Here is a 15,758-nt window from a genome sequence, read left to right as displayed (position 1 = left end):
CTTTATTACTCTGTTTATCTTTAGAATATTTTTATTGAAACGCTATGTAATATAGGCTTTTTTTTTTCATTTACTATTATGGAGGCCAAGGATGTCTCATTTGTATGATAGAAATAGTTATAAATCAACAACAGCAGAAAATTCTCCTTATTAAATCTCAAACCTTTACAAACCAATCTATGAAATATGTATTCAATGGCAAGCTTGCCAAACCTTTTGCCCAAACTTCACACTTTCATTACCTAAAGTGCATTATTAAGTACTGTGCCTGCTGTGTTGTATTCCCCTCCATATGCTCATTAGTCCCATTCTCTTTTATAAATTATGAAAGACTATAGCTTTTTTTTCCCAGCAGCATCAAGATTTTACAGTTAAGGTTTTCACTGAATTTTACTGTGACAGAAGACACAGACTACAGATACAAAATATTTTATCAACTGCCATTAAGAGAAAAAAAAAATCAAACGGGAGGCAAAAGGATTAAATAAAATTACATCAACAGAGGCAGCACTACTTCGCAACTTTGACTTACACAGTAAGACAATTCAAGAGAAAAAAAGAGAGAGGCTAAATCGTGTGTAAGTTCAGTTCACCATATTCACCATAGCCCAGGACACATGCAAGTTGATAAACCTGAGACCAATGAATTAGAAATCCTTCTTCTAGCTAAGCAGTTAAGTTGCTCCTTTCCAAAATGCCCCAAACCCAGACTGCCTCTGTCTGAACACATAGGGCAGAGGAGGTTGCAAACTGGCTTTTTGATCTTTCACATGCTTCATTACCTGATTAAATACAACCCAAGGAAGGGGAGACATGCCAACTGTTAGTAAATGGGGTGGGGAGAACAAACTGGACTCCCAAGTCACGATGGTGTGCTGTCACAAAGACCTCTTTCAGAGAGACACTTCTCTTTAATCACTTAAATGCAAGCTACCTCTGGTGTTAGAAAACAAACAGAAAAAATGCTGCTTATCTGAAAATACAGACATCTTGCATCATTTTGACATTCTCTTTACAGATTCATTGCTACCTAAATTACTCCCTCCTGCCTTCTAAGGTGCAATTCCCTAATTTTTCTAAAATTAATTCTCTGTGTGCAATAAAATTACAGAGTGCAGTTTGTTTTTTTGTTTTTTTTTTCAAATACCTTAACAGAGGTGCAACTACACCATCATCTGCAATTATGTCACTTTCCGAATATTTTACATTTCTCATTTAATGACACTCACAATATGCAATCAAAATGAAGAAAATATATGAATTATGGTTGTCTAAGAAAATTATGTGTTCGTATTTAGAAGTGGCCTGATTTCAATTTGCCTTTATTTCACTTCCAAATTTTTAAAACTTCTCATTTTTCAGCCACATTGGATCATACTTTTATTATCTTTGGTCTGCTGTTTTTATCTTCTTCATACCATAAAATGAACAAGTGGTATCTTAAACCTTCCCTCTAAATATACAAGTCTTGCTGTAAATACAACAAATATAGTTGTTCTCAAATGACAGTTATTAAGATTCATCATAACTGTTCCTTCTACTTATGCTGTGCTTTACATCAAAGGCGAGTCTTTGCAAGGGGTTAGTACAATTAAAAAAAAAAAAGAAAATTAAGTCAATCTTTCCCTCTTTCCTAGCATTCCTTTCTATATAAACATCCATCATTAAATCCTGTTGCCTATTCTCTTAAATTGTCTCACTCATGTAATCACTAATCACACAGTCAGCATGTTTTTTTCTGTCAGTATTGTTTTTCTCTCTTCTTTAAACTGTGTTTGAAATTAAGGAACACAAAAAGATTGAAAAGGGTATTTAAAGCCAAGAATACTCTCCAGTCTGATCATAACAAAGCAAATGAAATTCGGAATCAGTTCTTTTCTGCTTTATCTTCCACAACTCTCTGATTTATCTAGCTGCTTCTGAAAACGATGTTTAGATCAGTAAGGAATAAAAAATGTAGGAAACTGCCAAGGTCACTCTGCTTTTCAGACTGTGAAGCTACTGAAATTCAGTATTCATCCTCAAGTTTTTTAAAATAAATAAATCCTACCAGTTACACATACCATCATTCTCTTTCAAGACACAAGATCATGTTGCAAGTAGGGAAAGATTAGTGGAAAAGTCTTCCTTGAGATGCAGTAGTTAGTCCTGCTGACTTCATTAAGGCCATCTTGCAAATTAAACAGCGGTCTCTGCTACTATAAAGACCTCGCCCCTCAGAGAACGTGCCCTACACTTCTGCTCCCTTACCAAACTTCCTGTGCAAGACCATTAAAACAATTTCTGAGGGATGCTGGGGTTTCTTTCTCAGCCCCAACTGGCTTCATCCCCCAGTCTAGCTCTAGGGCGGCCAACACACCAGAGGAAGCCCACAGCACAAGTGGATACTTGGCCACCAACTGGTGAGCTTGCAGGACTGCACCTAGGGCACACAACTGGAAAGACTTACTTTCTTCTCAACTAGCAATGATAAAAAAAAGATTTCTCAAAAACTGAACTTTGGCTGAGGTGGGATAAGAGAGATGCTCGGAAACTCAAAAGAATGTATTAAATATGAAAAAAGGATACACACATGAAATATGCAAGTTTAAAATATCTGCCTTGTTCAGCACAGATGAGAAGCTTTAATATTAGTCTGTTCCATCTGTTCCCATCTCTGTTCCCCAACTCTGAATGTACCAACGAGCTCCGCAAAACCCTCTGGGTCCAACTCACACCTGATAAACCCTCCCAACTCCAGCTATCAGCTCTGATAGAGCAGGAAAGTGAATTGCCATCTTTCAATGTCCAGTAAGGACATACCCACAAGAAAAAAATCACAGGCTTAGGGTAGTTTTCCTCTTGCTTTCTGAAGCTTGCTACTTCAGCATTTTCCTTGAATTACTGCTGTAGGTGTGATCACTTTAATACACTTCTGTCTGAGTCTTGGCAGTGAGTGAGCCTTTGCATCCTTTTGCCCTCTCCTCTTCCACTCAGGACGAAGCCAGGAACCTCTTCTCTAGTGTGTCATAGTTTTTCTTGCCTCCTGCAAAACTTTTCAGGAGAAGCACAAATGCTTTCACAGAGAATTCATGGATCTTCACAGTAGGTTTTTGCTTTTTCTAGTTACCTACTCAGACCCTTTAAAGAAATTAATCTTCATATGACAGTTTAAAAATAACCATCACACCTCAAGAGTCATAACAGGTTTGACTGACACGAATTGACTGTTACCTGCTTTTCAAAGCTCTCAAGTACTCATAAATTGTTTGAAGCACAAAATGTGGTTCTCAGATCTCAGATTTATGAGCAATATGCAATAGTAAAAAAACCTCACTTGTGTTCTTTAGAATGAACTATCTTCAAGTCCAACTCACAGTCATTCTACCTTAAAAAACCTACCCTTTTCCCAAACTCAAACTGATAACATTTTAACAGATTTCCTTCAGCCTAAAATGAACTGCTTGGGTCTCCCTTACTATACACTGCACCTTCTTAAAATTTCATTTACCTCTCTGGCAAAGCGCTATCCTCCTCTCAAAGCTGCAATCTTTGATCTTTAAAGTACTGGCAAACAGTACATAAATAAATGATGATAGATTAAGAAAAGCGAAGTTATGGACTGCTCTGAGTAAAACACATCAAAATCTCCTTACCTCCATAACTAAGTATTCTTTATTATTTTCAAAATAAGTATCTCGACCATTCCTCTTGGTAATCAAGGTATTTGTACAATTTTTGTAAATATTTATGAAAATGCATAATTTGCCTTAAAATCAAGCACCATAAGAACTTCCATAAAGTAAAGAAAAGGACAGAAGGACAGTCAACACATGTATATTTCCAAATAAATATGGTACGCAAAGATGAATGGGCTCAACAGATATTAGTCACCACTGTTTTGCTGTAGGTTATAAACTTTGCATTTTTAAATACATTACTTATTCAGCTTTTTTTCCCTTTACAGTTTACACTCTGGATGAGCCACACACATAAGAACAAGTCTAGTTTGAATACTGATTACATATTATATTGAAATGTCCCTGCTGTTTCCTACCTGTTTGAGTGAGGTTTTAATTTGGGTTTGTCATTGATTTCTATTTACATATTTCTAAATTATATAGCATGTAAAGCAATAAACACGACTATATAATATATGCAGCAGAACAGTAAGTAGAGAAACTCCTGGTAACATTTCTAGCTACTACTTAGTCCCTATGTTCATCTGCCAGGTTATGGCGATAAGACTCTCTGGTAGGGTTAAGGAAAAAAGAATAAAAGGCAAACTTACTTGATATAATAGGGCACTTTGTTATGTGAAACAGATCTCTGCCATGGAAACTGTACTGAGGCTGAGGAAATAAAGACAAGGTAGTTATGAGAAAGCACGTGTCAAATTTAAAAATCTAACTATCTTTTATTTATTTTATAATTATATGGTTATAACAAATGGAAACAAAATTTCCCAGACTATTTTCAGTAATTAGAAAATTAGCAAAAGAAAACTATGGCAATCTATCAAGATGATTCCAGACATCTATTTGAAGCCACACTGGAAATAAAACAAATGTGGTGATTCTACTTCAAAGGATAACAAATTCTAAGCAAGCAAGCTATCCATTCAGGGAAAACGTAGACACTGGTTTTCCTACCTCTATGGAATTATTATAAGTTTATGCTTTGAAAATAAATTATTCCACTACTATAATTAATGCTCTGCAACAGGACAAAAAAGAAGAAATATCAATCTTATTTTTATTAGTTACAACCCTTATATAAGGGTTCCTATTTGCAACTCAAATTAATATTGATTACTTAGATATCATCCATAACATCAAGAAGCCTTCTGCACACTGAGTTGAAAAAGGCATGAAGTCAAACATGACACTACAACTATGCTTATCTAAAGATCCCAAGACATAAAAGGTTAAAAAGTGTTCAGGTCAACAGGACTGCTGGTGGACAACTTATAAGCAGCTGCTTACTGAAAAAAACCACAGGTACACATACCTATCAGAAATTACCAGACTAGTACCTGGGTAATTAGGGTTTATCATGGAAAAAACTCACTTCACTAGATTCACTATAGAACCAGAGATGGAAAGAACAGGTAGGAATAAATGATCATCACAATTGAATGAATTTATATTGCACGCATATGGCAACACTTCTGAGACAGAGTGCCTACTCGTGGGTGCTAACACTCCTGTTTCAAAACTTGCTAAAATGAGACACAGCTTTGATCCACATTGCATCTCAAGTAATTAAACTCTCAATTAATGCAATTTTCTGCAAGCATGGCCCACTTTAGAGCCCATCCCTCTTTGGAAAAAAACATCCATTTGGCAGTAACAAGCTGTGTAAGTCCCATAGGCTGTTGCAGCTACAGAGAGAGGCAGGTCTCACCCTGCTACTAGCTGACTGCTTCCCAAGAGGTTTAATGGCTGTGACCTCACACAAAATTTCATGGTTTACAATTTAAGAAACATTCGCGTACTGAAAACACAGATTAACTGAGAAGAATATTTGGGAAACTACAGGAATAAAGTAAACCACATTATTTACTGGAAAAAATAGAGAAAATTCCATCTCAATATTTAAAGAAGAGAATAACATTTGCAATTAAGAGGTAGGCAGTTACCTGGTAGAGAAAAAAAAAACTAATAAAGGTTAAATGCTCAAACAGAGGTAGCTAACTGAAAAATAATCCTTAAGCATTCATAATTCTGGGGGAAAAAAAAAATCAACAAGATAGGTGAAGGTGGTAATCAGCTTTAGAGTTTCTTTCTCTAGTGTTGCCATTTCACACCTATGGTGGTTCCTGTACTACTATACTAATTATGTCAGCTAGAAAATTGCTCAACTACAATTTATATGCTAAAACAGATATTCTTCAACAACACAAATATGGAATAAAAAGTGTAATCAATTAAATTACTAATTACTATGGACCGAGTCATGCTCTACTTGTTTGGAAACAACCTTTGTAAAACATTGCCAGTTCTCTGCTGCATGAAGCTCTGGAAAATGAGACTGCTGTTTTTTAAAAAGCAGTTTCCTGATGAAAACTGAACATAGCAGTTATCAATTCTGGCACTCACTAGCAGGCCTCTTGGTATTAGTATGGCTGAGAGGTGCTTTGAGCAGGTCACTGAATACCTAGCTATTTTTCAGGGAACTTGTGGAGTCAGCACTCTGTGGATGTTCAAGGATTCATCTCAGAAGCATACAAAAACACAACAGAGAGAAGTGGATCGTCAACCTTGGAAAATAAATTAATTACAGAAGAAACAAGTTACTATTTCTAAGGCAGGAGACAGCAAAGCAATCCTTTTGCAAAGGGTTATGAGGATTCTTCACCTTCAGCTGTTTTAGGCATATATAAAATTTATTGCTCAGTTACTAACTTGCAAGGGGCTTACCTTCCATCTCACAAGCACTGAAAAAAAGTTCAACATACTCTTGCCTCCCAATGAAGGGAGAGGAAACAACAGCTCAGCAAAAAGAGGGATCATAGATTGTAGTGGACTAATAATACTGCTTTACCTCAGCCTCCTCGCACAGAACATTTTAGGAAGGGCTAATATGTTGTTTGATAGTCTTCAAAAATACTTTGAAGCACTTTCTTAGTGATGGACTGCATGAATCCATCTACTTGGTGTTCTACAAACTCAAACAGCAGTATCAAATGCTGTATTGTGTCTTTTTAGTACTGAGATGTTTCTAGCCACTGCAGAGATGAAATCACTGGACTAATGGGGCTGGAATCAGGATGCTGGATAATGTCATCTAGGCTCCCATTCCTATGAAAGGTTGGACCAGATGATCTTTTGAACTCCATCCCTTTCAACCTGGGCTATTCTATGAATCTGATAAACAGGTAGAGATAAGTGTTCTGCTAGCACAAATTACTGAGTAAATGATAACTGGGATCTCATCATATCATCACGGCTAGGCTTCACGAATGAAGATTTGGGAAGGACTCTACCCACATTTGCTACAAGCACGCTGGTGGCTAAAGAGGCCAATGCAAGGTAGACAAATCCGGTTGCAAATTGGGATCTAGTCAGTTGACAACGGTGTGATGGCAAGTTATGTTCCCCTGTAAGGATTTGGAGGAAAAGTAACAGGTATGTGAGGTAAATGCAAAATAGATGTTGTCAGATGAGCACAGACAAAAACCTGCCCTCTAATTCAGAAGTGCAGTTTTGGAGATGAAGATTTGCACAAGACATACATATATATCAATTGCAGTTTTTGAAGTTTGAGATTGTCTTATTCAGACTACTACTCAACTTGTTCCTCACAGTTTGAAGTCATTTATTGCTGCTAAAAATGTTTGAAAATTTTGATTTAGAATATGCAGTCTTGCAACCTGTCAGGATAAAACCTTTACTTTTCCAGATTTAATGACTTTTTTATGACTTTCCTTTTGAAGTTACTGCCCCTGGCTTTCATTTAACTGACTTTATAAAAAATTGTAGGTATAAGTTCTTTAACTCTGTTTACCTGAATCTCTAAAAAGAGTTTTGTTTATTTTTATTTTTTTAACAAGTTTTTGTTGTAGTTTGTGTGGGGAAAGAGGTTGTCTTTAACAAAGAGTTTAAATGGATAACTGCATATTATTTGCTTTTCAAAAACTGTGTTACTTGGCTATAGCTCTTTGTGGTATCTACCAACATGCATTCTGGAAGCTTTCCTTTTTTAACTTTTGCATGTAACAAAACGAATGTCTCCTTAAGCCTGGAGAAGATTCCCTAAGCATGGCTGTGGTATGCTGATATGGCACTGCATGGTCTCTTTGGACGTAACTCTATGAATGCTTAAAACAGCAAGAAAGCCATTTCATCACTCAGTCTTGTGAATGCAGTTTTTTATTGTGACATAGCTGTAAGCCAAATCAAGGAAATGATCCAGGTCAAGACAAAACCAGTCAACTTTTCCTGGCAAGTTTTACATGTGGACTCTTTGACTGATTCTCCTCCTGCCCTGATCAGTGACCTGAATATTTGCAATGGTCCAGGTGAGGAAAGGTGAACAGAACAGCCTCAACAGTGACACAGTAGTGAAGGAACTGACTGTCAAGGTTACATGTTTGAGATTGGAAGAGCTACAAAACCACTGTGGCAACAGTACGCTATACTTCTAATACGGCTTAAATTTAATTAACAAATAAATCATATACTTTTTAAAGTTGTTTGTTTGTTCTGTCAGTTTAAGAACAGGACAAAGTGGCTCCAGGAATTGCTATTTTACATAACAGCTGTAATATTTTATATACATTGTATCTTGTTTATTGAAAAAATAACTGTCAATTTAAAATAAGAACACGGTTGTCACATAAGTCAAGAAAGGAAATCAAGAATCATTTATTGTTTTAAATTATATTAGCTGTTTAGCTATACATTGACATACAGTACTTCAGAATCTCTGGGAAACAACTGCTCATTGTCATGCTGACTTCTCAACTCCTGCAATGATTTTATTTTTATTACTGAAGCCCTCAGTTAAAAATTGGAGAAGTGACCGGGTTAACACTTTGTCTTATTAGCCCTGATGACAGCAGGTAGGCTAGAACATTGGAAAAAAATCTACATGGATCTTGATATCACAACCTATTTATTTGTAGCAAATTATGTCAAATCTGCTTTTGCCCTCTTAGTATATGGGAGATCACAGGCTTATACCTCTAAAATTTTCATTAAATAGAAAAAGATGGAAGGATAGGTCTTGAGAAAGTGATGCACGCTTGCTTTCCTCAGCCCTTTATTTGAAGTTCCAGAAATGTATGACATGAAGTCTTTAATTTAAAAAAAAAAAATCCCGGTAGCTCTTCCTTTGTGTCATCCCAGCAAGAGCAGAAGCAAAAGGAAACAGAGGAAAGAGTTGGCAGAGGATGAGAAGATGTGCTTATGAACAAGCAAAGATTCTGGAACAGTCACAGGTTAGACACTGCAGCAGAGGACAAAGAATAAAACAACCAGGGCACAACAATATCTCAGAAAGGTGGTACAGTGGGAAGCACACTAGTGAGATTGTCAGTGCAGTTATGAAGATGAAACACCCCCACAAAAACACAGAAGTAGATAATATGGAAGAAGAACTTCTTCAAACCATAGGGAAAACTGGAGTAAAGATCAGTCAGTCTTTAGGAAAGCCATCATATCTCTCGTGTCGATTAATTCAAAGAACTTACTGGAAAGAAAGTGCTGGGATGCAGGCCCAAAATCTCGGTGTGCCTCCTGTAACTGTTTAAGGCGATCCTCTACAGACACCTACATATAAACACACATACACAAAATTTACATTGGCATTTACTTTGCAACACCAAGATCATGATAAGAAGACCACTTGTTTACATTCATTTTTAGTGAAATTAATTTGTGTGTGTCATAGCTCTCATTTGACATCCATCTATTCACGGCTACATTTTTTTTCCACTTGCTTAATGAAAATCCTGTTCGTATCTTGCAGCGCTCTTGTGTGAGAACTGTAGATCAATAACAAACAAAAGTAGTTTCACGGTGACTATAGCCTACTGCTGAAGTTTCTGACCTCCTCCCAACCCTTCTGTTGTCCACATTTCCATAGTCAGCAGGTCTCAGTTTGATTTTATTGATCTCACAGTTGCCTTGTCAGCACAGAACCATTTTGGAAGATACAGTTTCACTTGCTGACATGACTCCACCCCCAGTTTATTAATTGAAACTGCACTAGCACACCCAGCAGTAGTTTGGTTGCTTGGTTAACTCAGTTTGAGAAGAAAGGCAAGGTCTGATATGACACATTAATAGCTTTGCCTCTCAGGAGTGACTTATTCAAAACTACTGGCCCAGGAACTGGTGCCCAGGTTTTGAAAATTAATTCCCGCTACCCTCCCTAGAAGTGTGATAAGTATTTCCTACAAAATAAAAAAGTGAGAAACTTCAAAATTGATACATGAATTTTTAACTGATGTAAGAAACTCCATTAAATCATTCACTTCGAAACTATGTACGAGTTTCAACTGTAATCAGGCACATTGATTTACCTTTCTCAGACCATTTAAGCACAATAATCATAACTATGCAATATGAATCTCTCTCATAGCATATCCTCTTCTGTTTTGTAATGCTAAATTGCTATTGCTCATACCTTGTTATAGCTCCACTAATATTTAAGACACTTAAAGTGAAATTCCCTACAGAAAGTGAATGTTCAAAGACAAAATAAAATAGCTTTCCACAAGCTGGAAACACAACAGAAGCATTTATAGCAGTTTTTGGTAACACAGATTTATGTAATAAAATATACTGCTATAAGATATACAAAAAAAGCATGCAGCAATAGTTCCCACTAGTCTCCAGAGTTTAATGCAGTTTCCTGTGTGAATAAACTGCTGAAATAGCTTGAAAGGAAAAGTTTTTGGTTAATCTGCTGAAGGAAAGACATCTTTTTGTTGCTTTGGTACCAACAGAGTAACACCTTAGCAATAGAAGTAATGGAACAAATGGTAATAACACATCAGAGAACAGAAGAGAAAGGACAGAGAGGACAGAGAAAAAGAAACATCCCTCCCCACACACCTATTGTACATATTCAGAAGAATACCTGTAAAAGTTTCCAACGCATATTAAGATCATCCAGTTGACGAGACATCTTTAAGGATGGATAAAGGTCAAGTGGAGACAGCTGACTGGACAAATCATTCACTGTTTTAACTTTTAAGTTGATGGGAGCAATTTCGTCTCTAAAAGCCTTAAAGGGTAAGAAACATACACTTATGTTCAAGGGACATTTGAGCAGCACAAAAGCCACAGTAAACTCAACACGGTTCTGACCTGCCCAACACGGAAGTTTATGCTGAACAACTGGACACAAGTCAGTTCTCAGCAAAAAAAGTTCCCTCACTTCATTGTTCTTACTATATCATTCATATCCATCTTTACAGAAAAACAGTATGAAACTTGCTCAAACGCCCATAAGCAAATTGTGCCCCTAAAACAATTTAAATTATTTTTTTAGTGGTGCCATATGGCTTTAGAGCATTTCATCACAAAAGAAAATACACAATGCTATATTAGGAGCTTTAGCAGCATACAGCTGCCAAGTGTTCTTAAGAAAAAATGTGTTCAGTAGCTATAGCTTTCCAGTATTAAGCAGCTAACAAAAATTCAATTTAAAAACTATTATTGAATTAGCAAAGCATGAAGAAATTTGTCTTCTAAGGAAAAGGAGTACAATGTTTTACCTGATTAGAACCACAGAGTGAAACTATTACAAATGACTAAAAAGAAGTAAAAGGTTTATTGAATCAAATAGAACTAAATACAGTATTAAGGCAAAACTGATGCAAGTTTTAGTTACAGTTAAAAAGATGCATCAAATGTCTTTTTTGCTGTGAGCAGTTAAGTGTTCAATCCTATAAACAGCTTGATTGAACATCATGAAACATGCCAAAAACAACTGTTAAAAAAGCATTTTCTTTGGATAATTCAATTATTTACCTCCCTTCAAAAATCACTCTCATCAGACCCAGGAACAGAAGGAACATACAGGCAAGAAAGAAGCACTGGGCTTCTGGACAGCCAGCAGGCCCCTATTAGTTCAGCAGATTTTCAGTTTTTCCACAGCAATGAAAATCTGAAAGACGTTACTTTACTCTACAGAAAAAGCCATTGAGATATGACAAATCACTTCTTAACATGAGAACAAGGAGCTATTCAGCATTAGCATCTTATTTCTTGCTTTAGTATCTATATTAAAATATAAGAGGGAGAGGAAGACATTCATCATTCTTCTCACATCAACAGCAGTCTGGATATAACTCAGCTTTGACTGTCCTTGTTTTAAGGATTCTGGTTCCATTAACCTTGAAAGTAACAACAAAATTTTGAGAATGAGGATGCTTACATTGATATATGTGAAATAATGCAGCCCTGGGAGACCACAGGCTATATAGGCATAGAGAGAATATCTGCAGAAAACTGGTCACAGTGCGTGGCCTTTCATTCTTCTCATACAAGCATCCCAAGCAGAAGACATGGATGGTCAGGTCTTCTAATGCTTTGCCATATTCACCCTTAAGTTTAAAAACTGAAAAGCTGTGTTTGTGAAACAGAAGTGATAGGTGCTAAATTTGCCCCAAACAGCAATTTTCTCTACCTACATGTGCATACCCACATCCTCTCCTGGAATCCCTGATATTCAGGCACTTCCCTAAGCACTGTACTGTTTCCAGCCAGCTTTCCTGGATGATAGTTATCAGAAGATATCCCTTCTTTGGGGAGTTCTGCATTACGGGGTCCCTACCCAACCCATGAAGTTAAGCAGGGGAGGGCTACTACCCATCACGAGCAGCTATGCCTTGTGATGCTGAGCCCTGCATGGGTGGCCTGGAACCCAAGCAGCAAGAAAGTTGTAGAGTAGTATGTGTTATTCACTTTGAAATAATCCTGATGAGAAGCCAGGCTAAAGTAAAAGTAAGTGCAAATAGTCGGTCATACGAACTAAAATAGGTAATAAATGTGTGAGCTTTAAGAAAGTTAAGAAGCAAATTAAAACTACGAATACATTTCTGTATGACTGAAAAAGTTCTAAATGTTTTCCTAACATGATGGTCAAACAGATCTGACAGCTCACCACTACAAAAAGAAGGGGAGATACTGTCAACTGCTGGAATGACAATTGACTCAGCTCATTCATACTCCAGTGCCAGGGCACAGCTCCAAGCAAACCCAAGGCCTAACTACGGATTAGACAGTATTTAGAGGAGGAAAATATTTAATTCCTAGAACACATTTTTTTCATTTAATGAATGTTATATTCTGCACACACCTGTAGCTTGCTGATCACATGTGCTTATGCAACTCCAGCCAACAGAGTCAATGTGGCACAGCACTGGACTTTGAGACCTCAGATATGGTCTTTAAAGAGCACTTTATACTGCACATGACAATTTAAGTACACAGTGTGTATATATCTAATGTGACTAGAGGTAGTAGAATGAAGAGGCCTGACACACACACAGGCTAAATATTTCCCAGGAGTTCCACACTTACTGTAGTTTTCTCAATGTGATCTGGTAACGAATCTATGAGCAAGTCTCCTACAGGTTTCCAGCCATTCCTCACATTTTCGGCCTCCTTCAAATCAGCATCGAGGTCATCCATGGCACACTGCAGGTCTTTCAGTTTTTCTAATGCTTTGTCCACTTGCTTCTGCCAGATAGTGGCGCTGGCATTTAGGTTCTCCCACTTCTCTTTTACCTCTGATGACTGTTTACGCATAGCTTTGGCCATCCTCATGGCTTTCTCCTCAGGGGTCAATTCTGCAAAGGGAAAGAAGAGTTACACTGTTTCCTTCTTATTCATGTCCAGTTAAACAGACAGTGAGCCTGAGATAGGCGCTCAAGACAGTCAGTAAGTCCAGTGTCAACTGACAATTTATTTCAGCAGGTATAACGTAGAAGAAAGTCTACTTTGTCATAACTGAAATAAACCTCAGTCACTCCAACTGACAAAACAAAGCTTGATCAGAAGACAGGAAACTATTCCTGACTTCCATATATTATGATATCCACAAAGCAAAAGCAGCTTACTTCTGGTTTGTCATTTTTGGAGGCACAGAGGAAGGAAATAAAAGGTCTTTTTTCCCCTACTGAAAACTGCCATAGGGAATCTGTGGACCATGTAGAACGAGCAAGAACAGTGCTTTGTTCCTGGATCATTTACCACCACTTTCACTCTACTACCAGGATGTCTCTTAAAATCCACTAGCAAAATCCAAGGTCTACTGAGTACCATGTGGGGAGTGGTCCTGCAGCTCTACATCCATTTTTCTGTGTTAATACCAAAGTCCTAAAGGGCTGGTTAAAATAGGTTTTCCAAATCTAAAAAGGTTCAGTGAAGCTATTGACTGAAAAAGAGTCAAGCTTATGGTTCACTATTACTGACAAATTTCAGGCTTCTGTGTCTAGATAGCACACACCTCAGCAACCATGAAAATGCCATTCAAATTAAAAAGATCACCTGCCACTGGTCTTTGCAATAAGCAAAGCTATAACAGGCACACACACAACCTCCTCAGGACATAGTCATTGGAGATGATACTGATTATTTCAGTCAAATGCTTATACTGAAATCTCCAGTCCCCGGTAAGTCTGCAAGACATCAGGTAGAACTCTACACCAGACCTCTCTGACAACAAGAACTGACAAACCCGTCAGCTGGTGACTTCTCTGGCCTCCACAAGAGGTGATTTCTGTGTATCAGTCACGTAGTCTATCAATGAGAGAACATGATGTCTTTTCTGGGTCTTCAGTTTGAGACTGAGCAAGACCCAGACAGCCAGAATGCTAAAAGAAAACCCTAAAACATCCCCAGCAGGTCCTACTGTCTACTGCTCAGAGGGTACTTTCCGAAAAAAGTCATAGGGAGCTTCCTTCATCAGGGAAGAGTTGCTTCAGTAATGACAAAAAACCAGCCAGTCTCATAGGATTCCCCTTCTACATAAGAGCCTTGCAGCCTCTGCAGGCACAGAAGCAGGCAGAGAAGCAAGCAGAGGAAAATCTATACAATGCAAAAAAACAGAAAGCAAAAGAGGGGGGAAGAGATGTGACATACACTGAAACTAAGCTATTTGGCCTTCTCTTCAGTCCTACATAAAACCTTTGGTAAAGGTTTATCACAGTATTCCTGTGATCAAAATTTAAGTGTTACCTATGAATAAATCATACATAATCACACAAAGATGAAAGTACCACTTCTGTCAGAAGTCAGACACATAAAATCTTCCACTTACTGATAGACTGTCTTTAAAATCATTATAAGCTTGGACTTGCTAATGTAGTGGAGGAGCGTGAGGGGACAACATACAAAAATGGTGCGGGAAAAAACTTTTTGCTTTACAAAGACTAGATGAATGTCAAAGTAAATGCACACTTATGGTTGAAAAAGTTACCTTACTATGTCTCTGGTGATGCAACTATTGTTCCATAGCACACAATACAGAAAAGCATACTGCAAGTAATTAATACAAAATAAAACACTAGAATACATTCAATTTGTTGTTTAGAAGGGCAGGTACATTTTCCCCAGATATAAAAGTAATAGGGAGTTTTTTGGATTGAAATCAGAGTTTCTGCCCACCAATTCTACATACTTGGTCTGGTTTTTCTTTTAAAGTTTTTTCAAATCTTGTTAGCCCATATTAATCTTGATAAATGCTAGACTACAAATACTCTAAGAGTAATCAACAACAAAACCCAACTGCCATCTGAAAAAACCAACCAACCAAGCAAAATGCAACCCAAAATGCACATTTTGCATTATAATTGTTGATGTAGGGAGGAGAGGGCATTGCACAAGGGATCTTGCTGAAAAGTGGTTATGTAGGAGAAACAACGTACGAGGAATGGTAACCAGAGCAGATTGGAAGGCAAGGGCAATCAACAAGAGCCAGCATCACCAAAGAAGGGAGATAGACACCGAGGCTGCAGGTTGCGGTGCATGTTTTGACCTCGAAAGAGAGAGCCATTTGAAGAAAGAGTGCAGCTGAGTGGTACAAAAGATATTTTGAGCTTAACAAGATATTTCAGTGACTTGTTGGGTGTCATAAGGTATCACATGAGAGCACTGCCTATGTGTACTTTGCCTGCAAAAATAGAGATTATAGCCAGGCTTAGGGACACCACAATGGAAAGTAGGTGTTTCAGAAGAGGAACTTGGGGTGAAATAGTTTTGAAAAAAACCTACAGTGCTTAACTAGATGCAAACAGATATGAACTATGTATGTAGCTC

At 37.5% G+C, this 15,758-nt stretch overlaps 1 protein-coding gene across 9 annotated transcripts in view; it reads right to left on the bottom strand.

The window, feature by feature from the left end:
• UTRN (utrophin) overlaps positions 1–15,758 on the bottom strand; it is a 368,491-nt gene that overhangs the window by 72,006 nt on the left and 280,727 nt on the right. For 8 of the 9 annotated variants that reach the window (XM_051811059.1, XM_051811060.1, XM_051811058.1 and 5 more), the window contains 4 exons: positions 13,020–13,288; positions 10,570–10,716; positions 9,176–9,254; positions 4,271–4,331 (listed from right to left, as the gene is read on the bottom strand). In XM_051811059.1, coding sequence (XP_051667019.1) covers positions 4,271–4,331; positions 9,176–9,254; positions 10,570–10,716; positions 13,020–13,288 — 556 coding nt within the window. The remainder of the gene's footprint in view (positions 1–4,270; positions 4,332–9,175; positions 9,255–10,569; positions 10,717–13,019; positions 13,289–15,758) is intronic. The other variant, XM_051811062.1, reaches the window with a different exon arrangement.

This window comes from Manacus candei, unplaced genomic scaffold (genome assembly GCF_025592945.1).
Source record: "Manacus candei isolate 608988 ecotype Guabito, Panama unplaced genomic scaffold, ASM2559294v1 h1tg000081l, whole genome shotgun sequence".
In the NCBI taxonomy this organism is placed as follows: domain Eukaryota; kingdom Metazoa; phylum Chordata; class Aves; order Passeriformes; family Pipridae; genus Manacus; species Manacus candei.
Note: the sequence above shows the minus strand (reverse complement) of the source record. Positions and strands in the feature narration are given on the sequence as shown.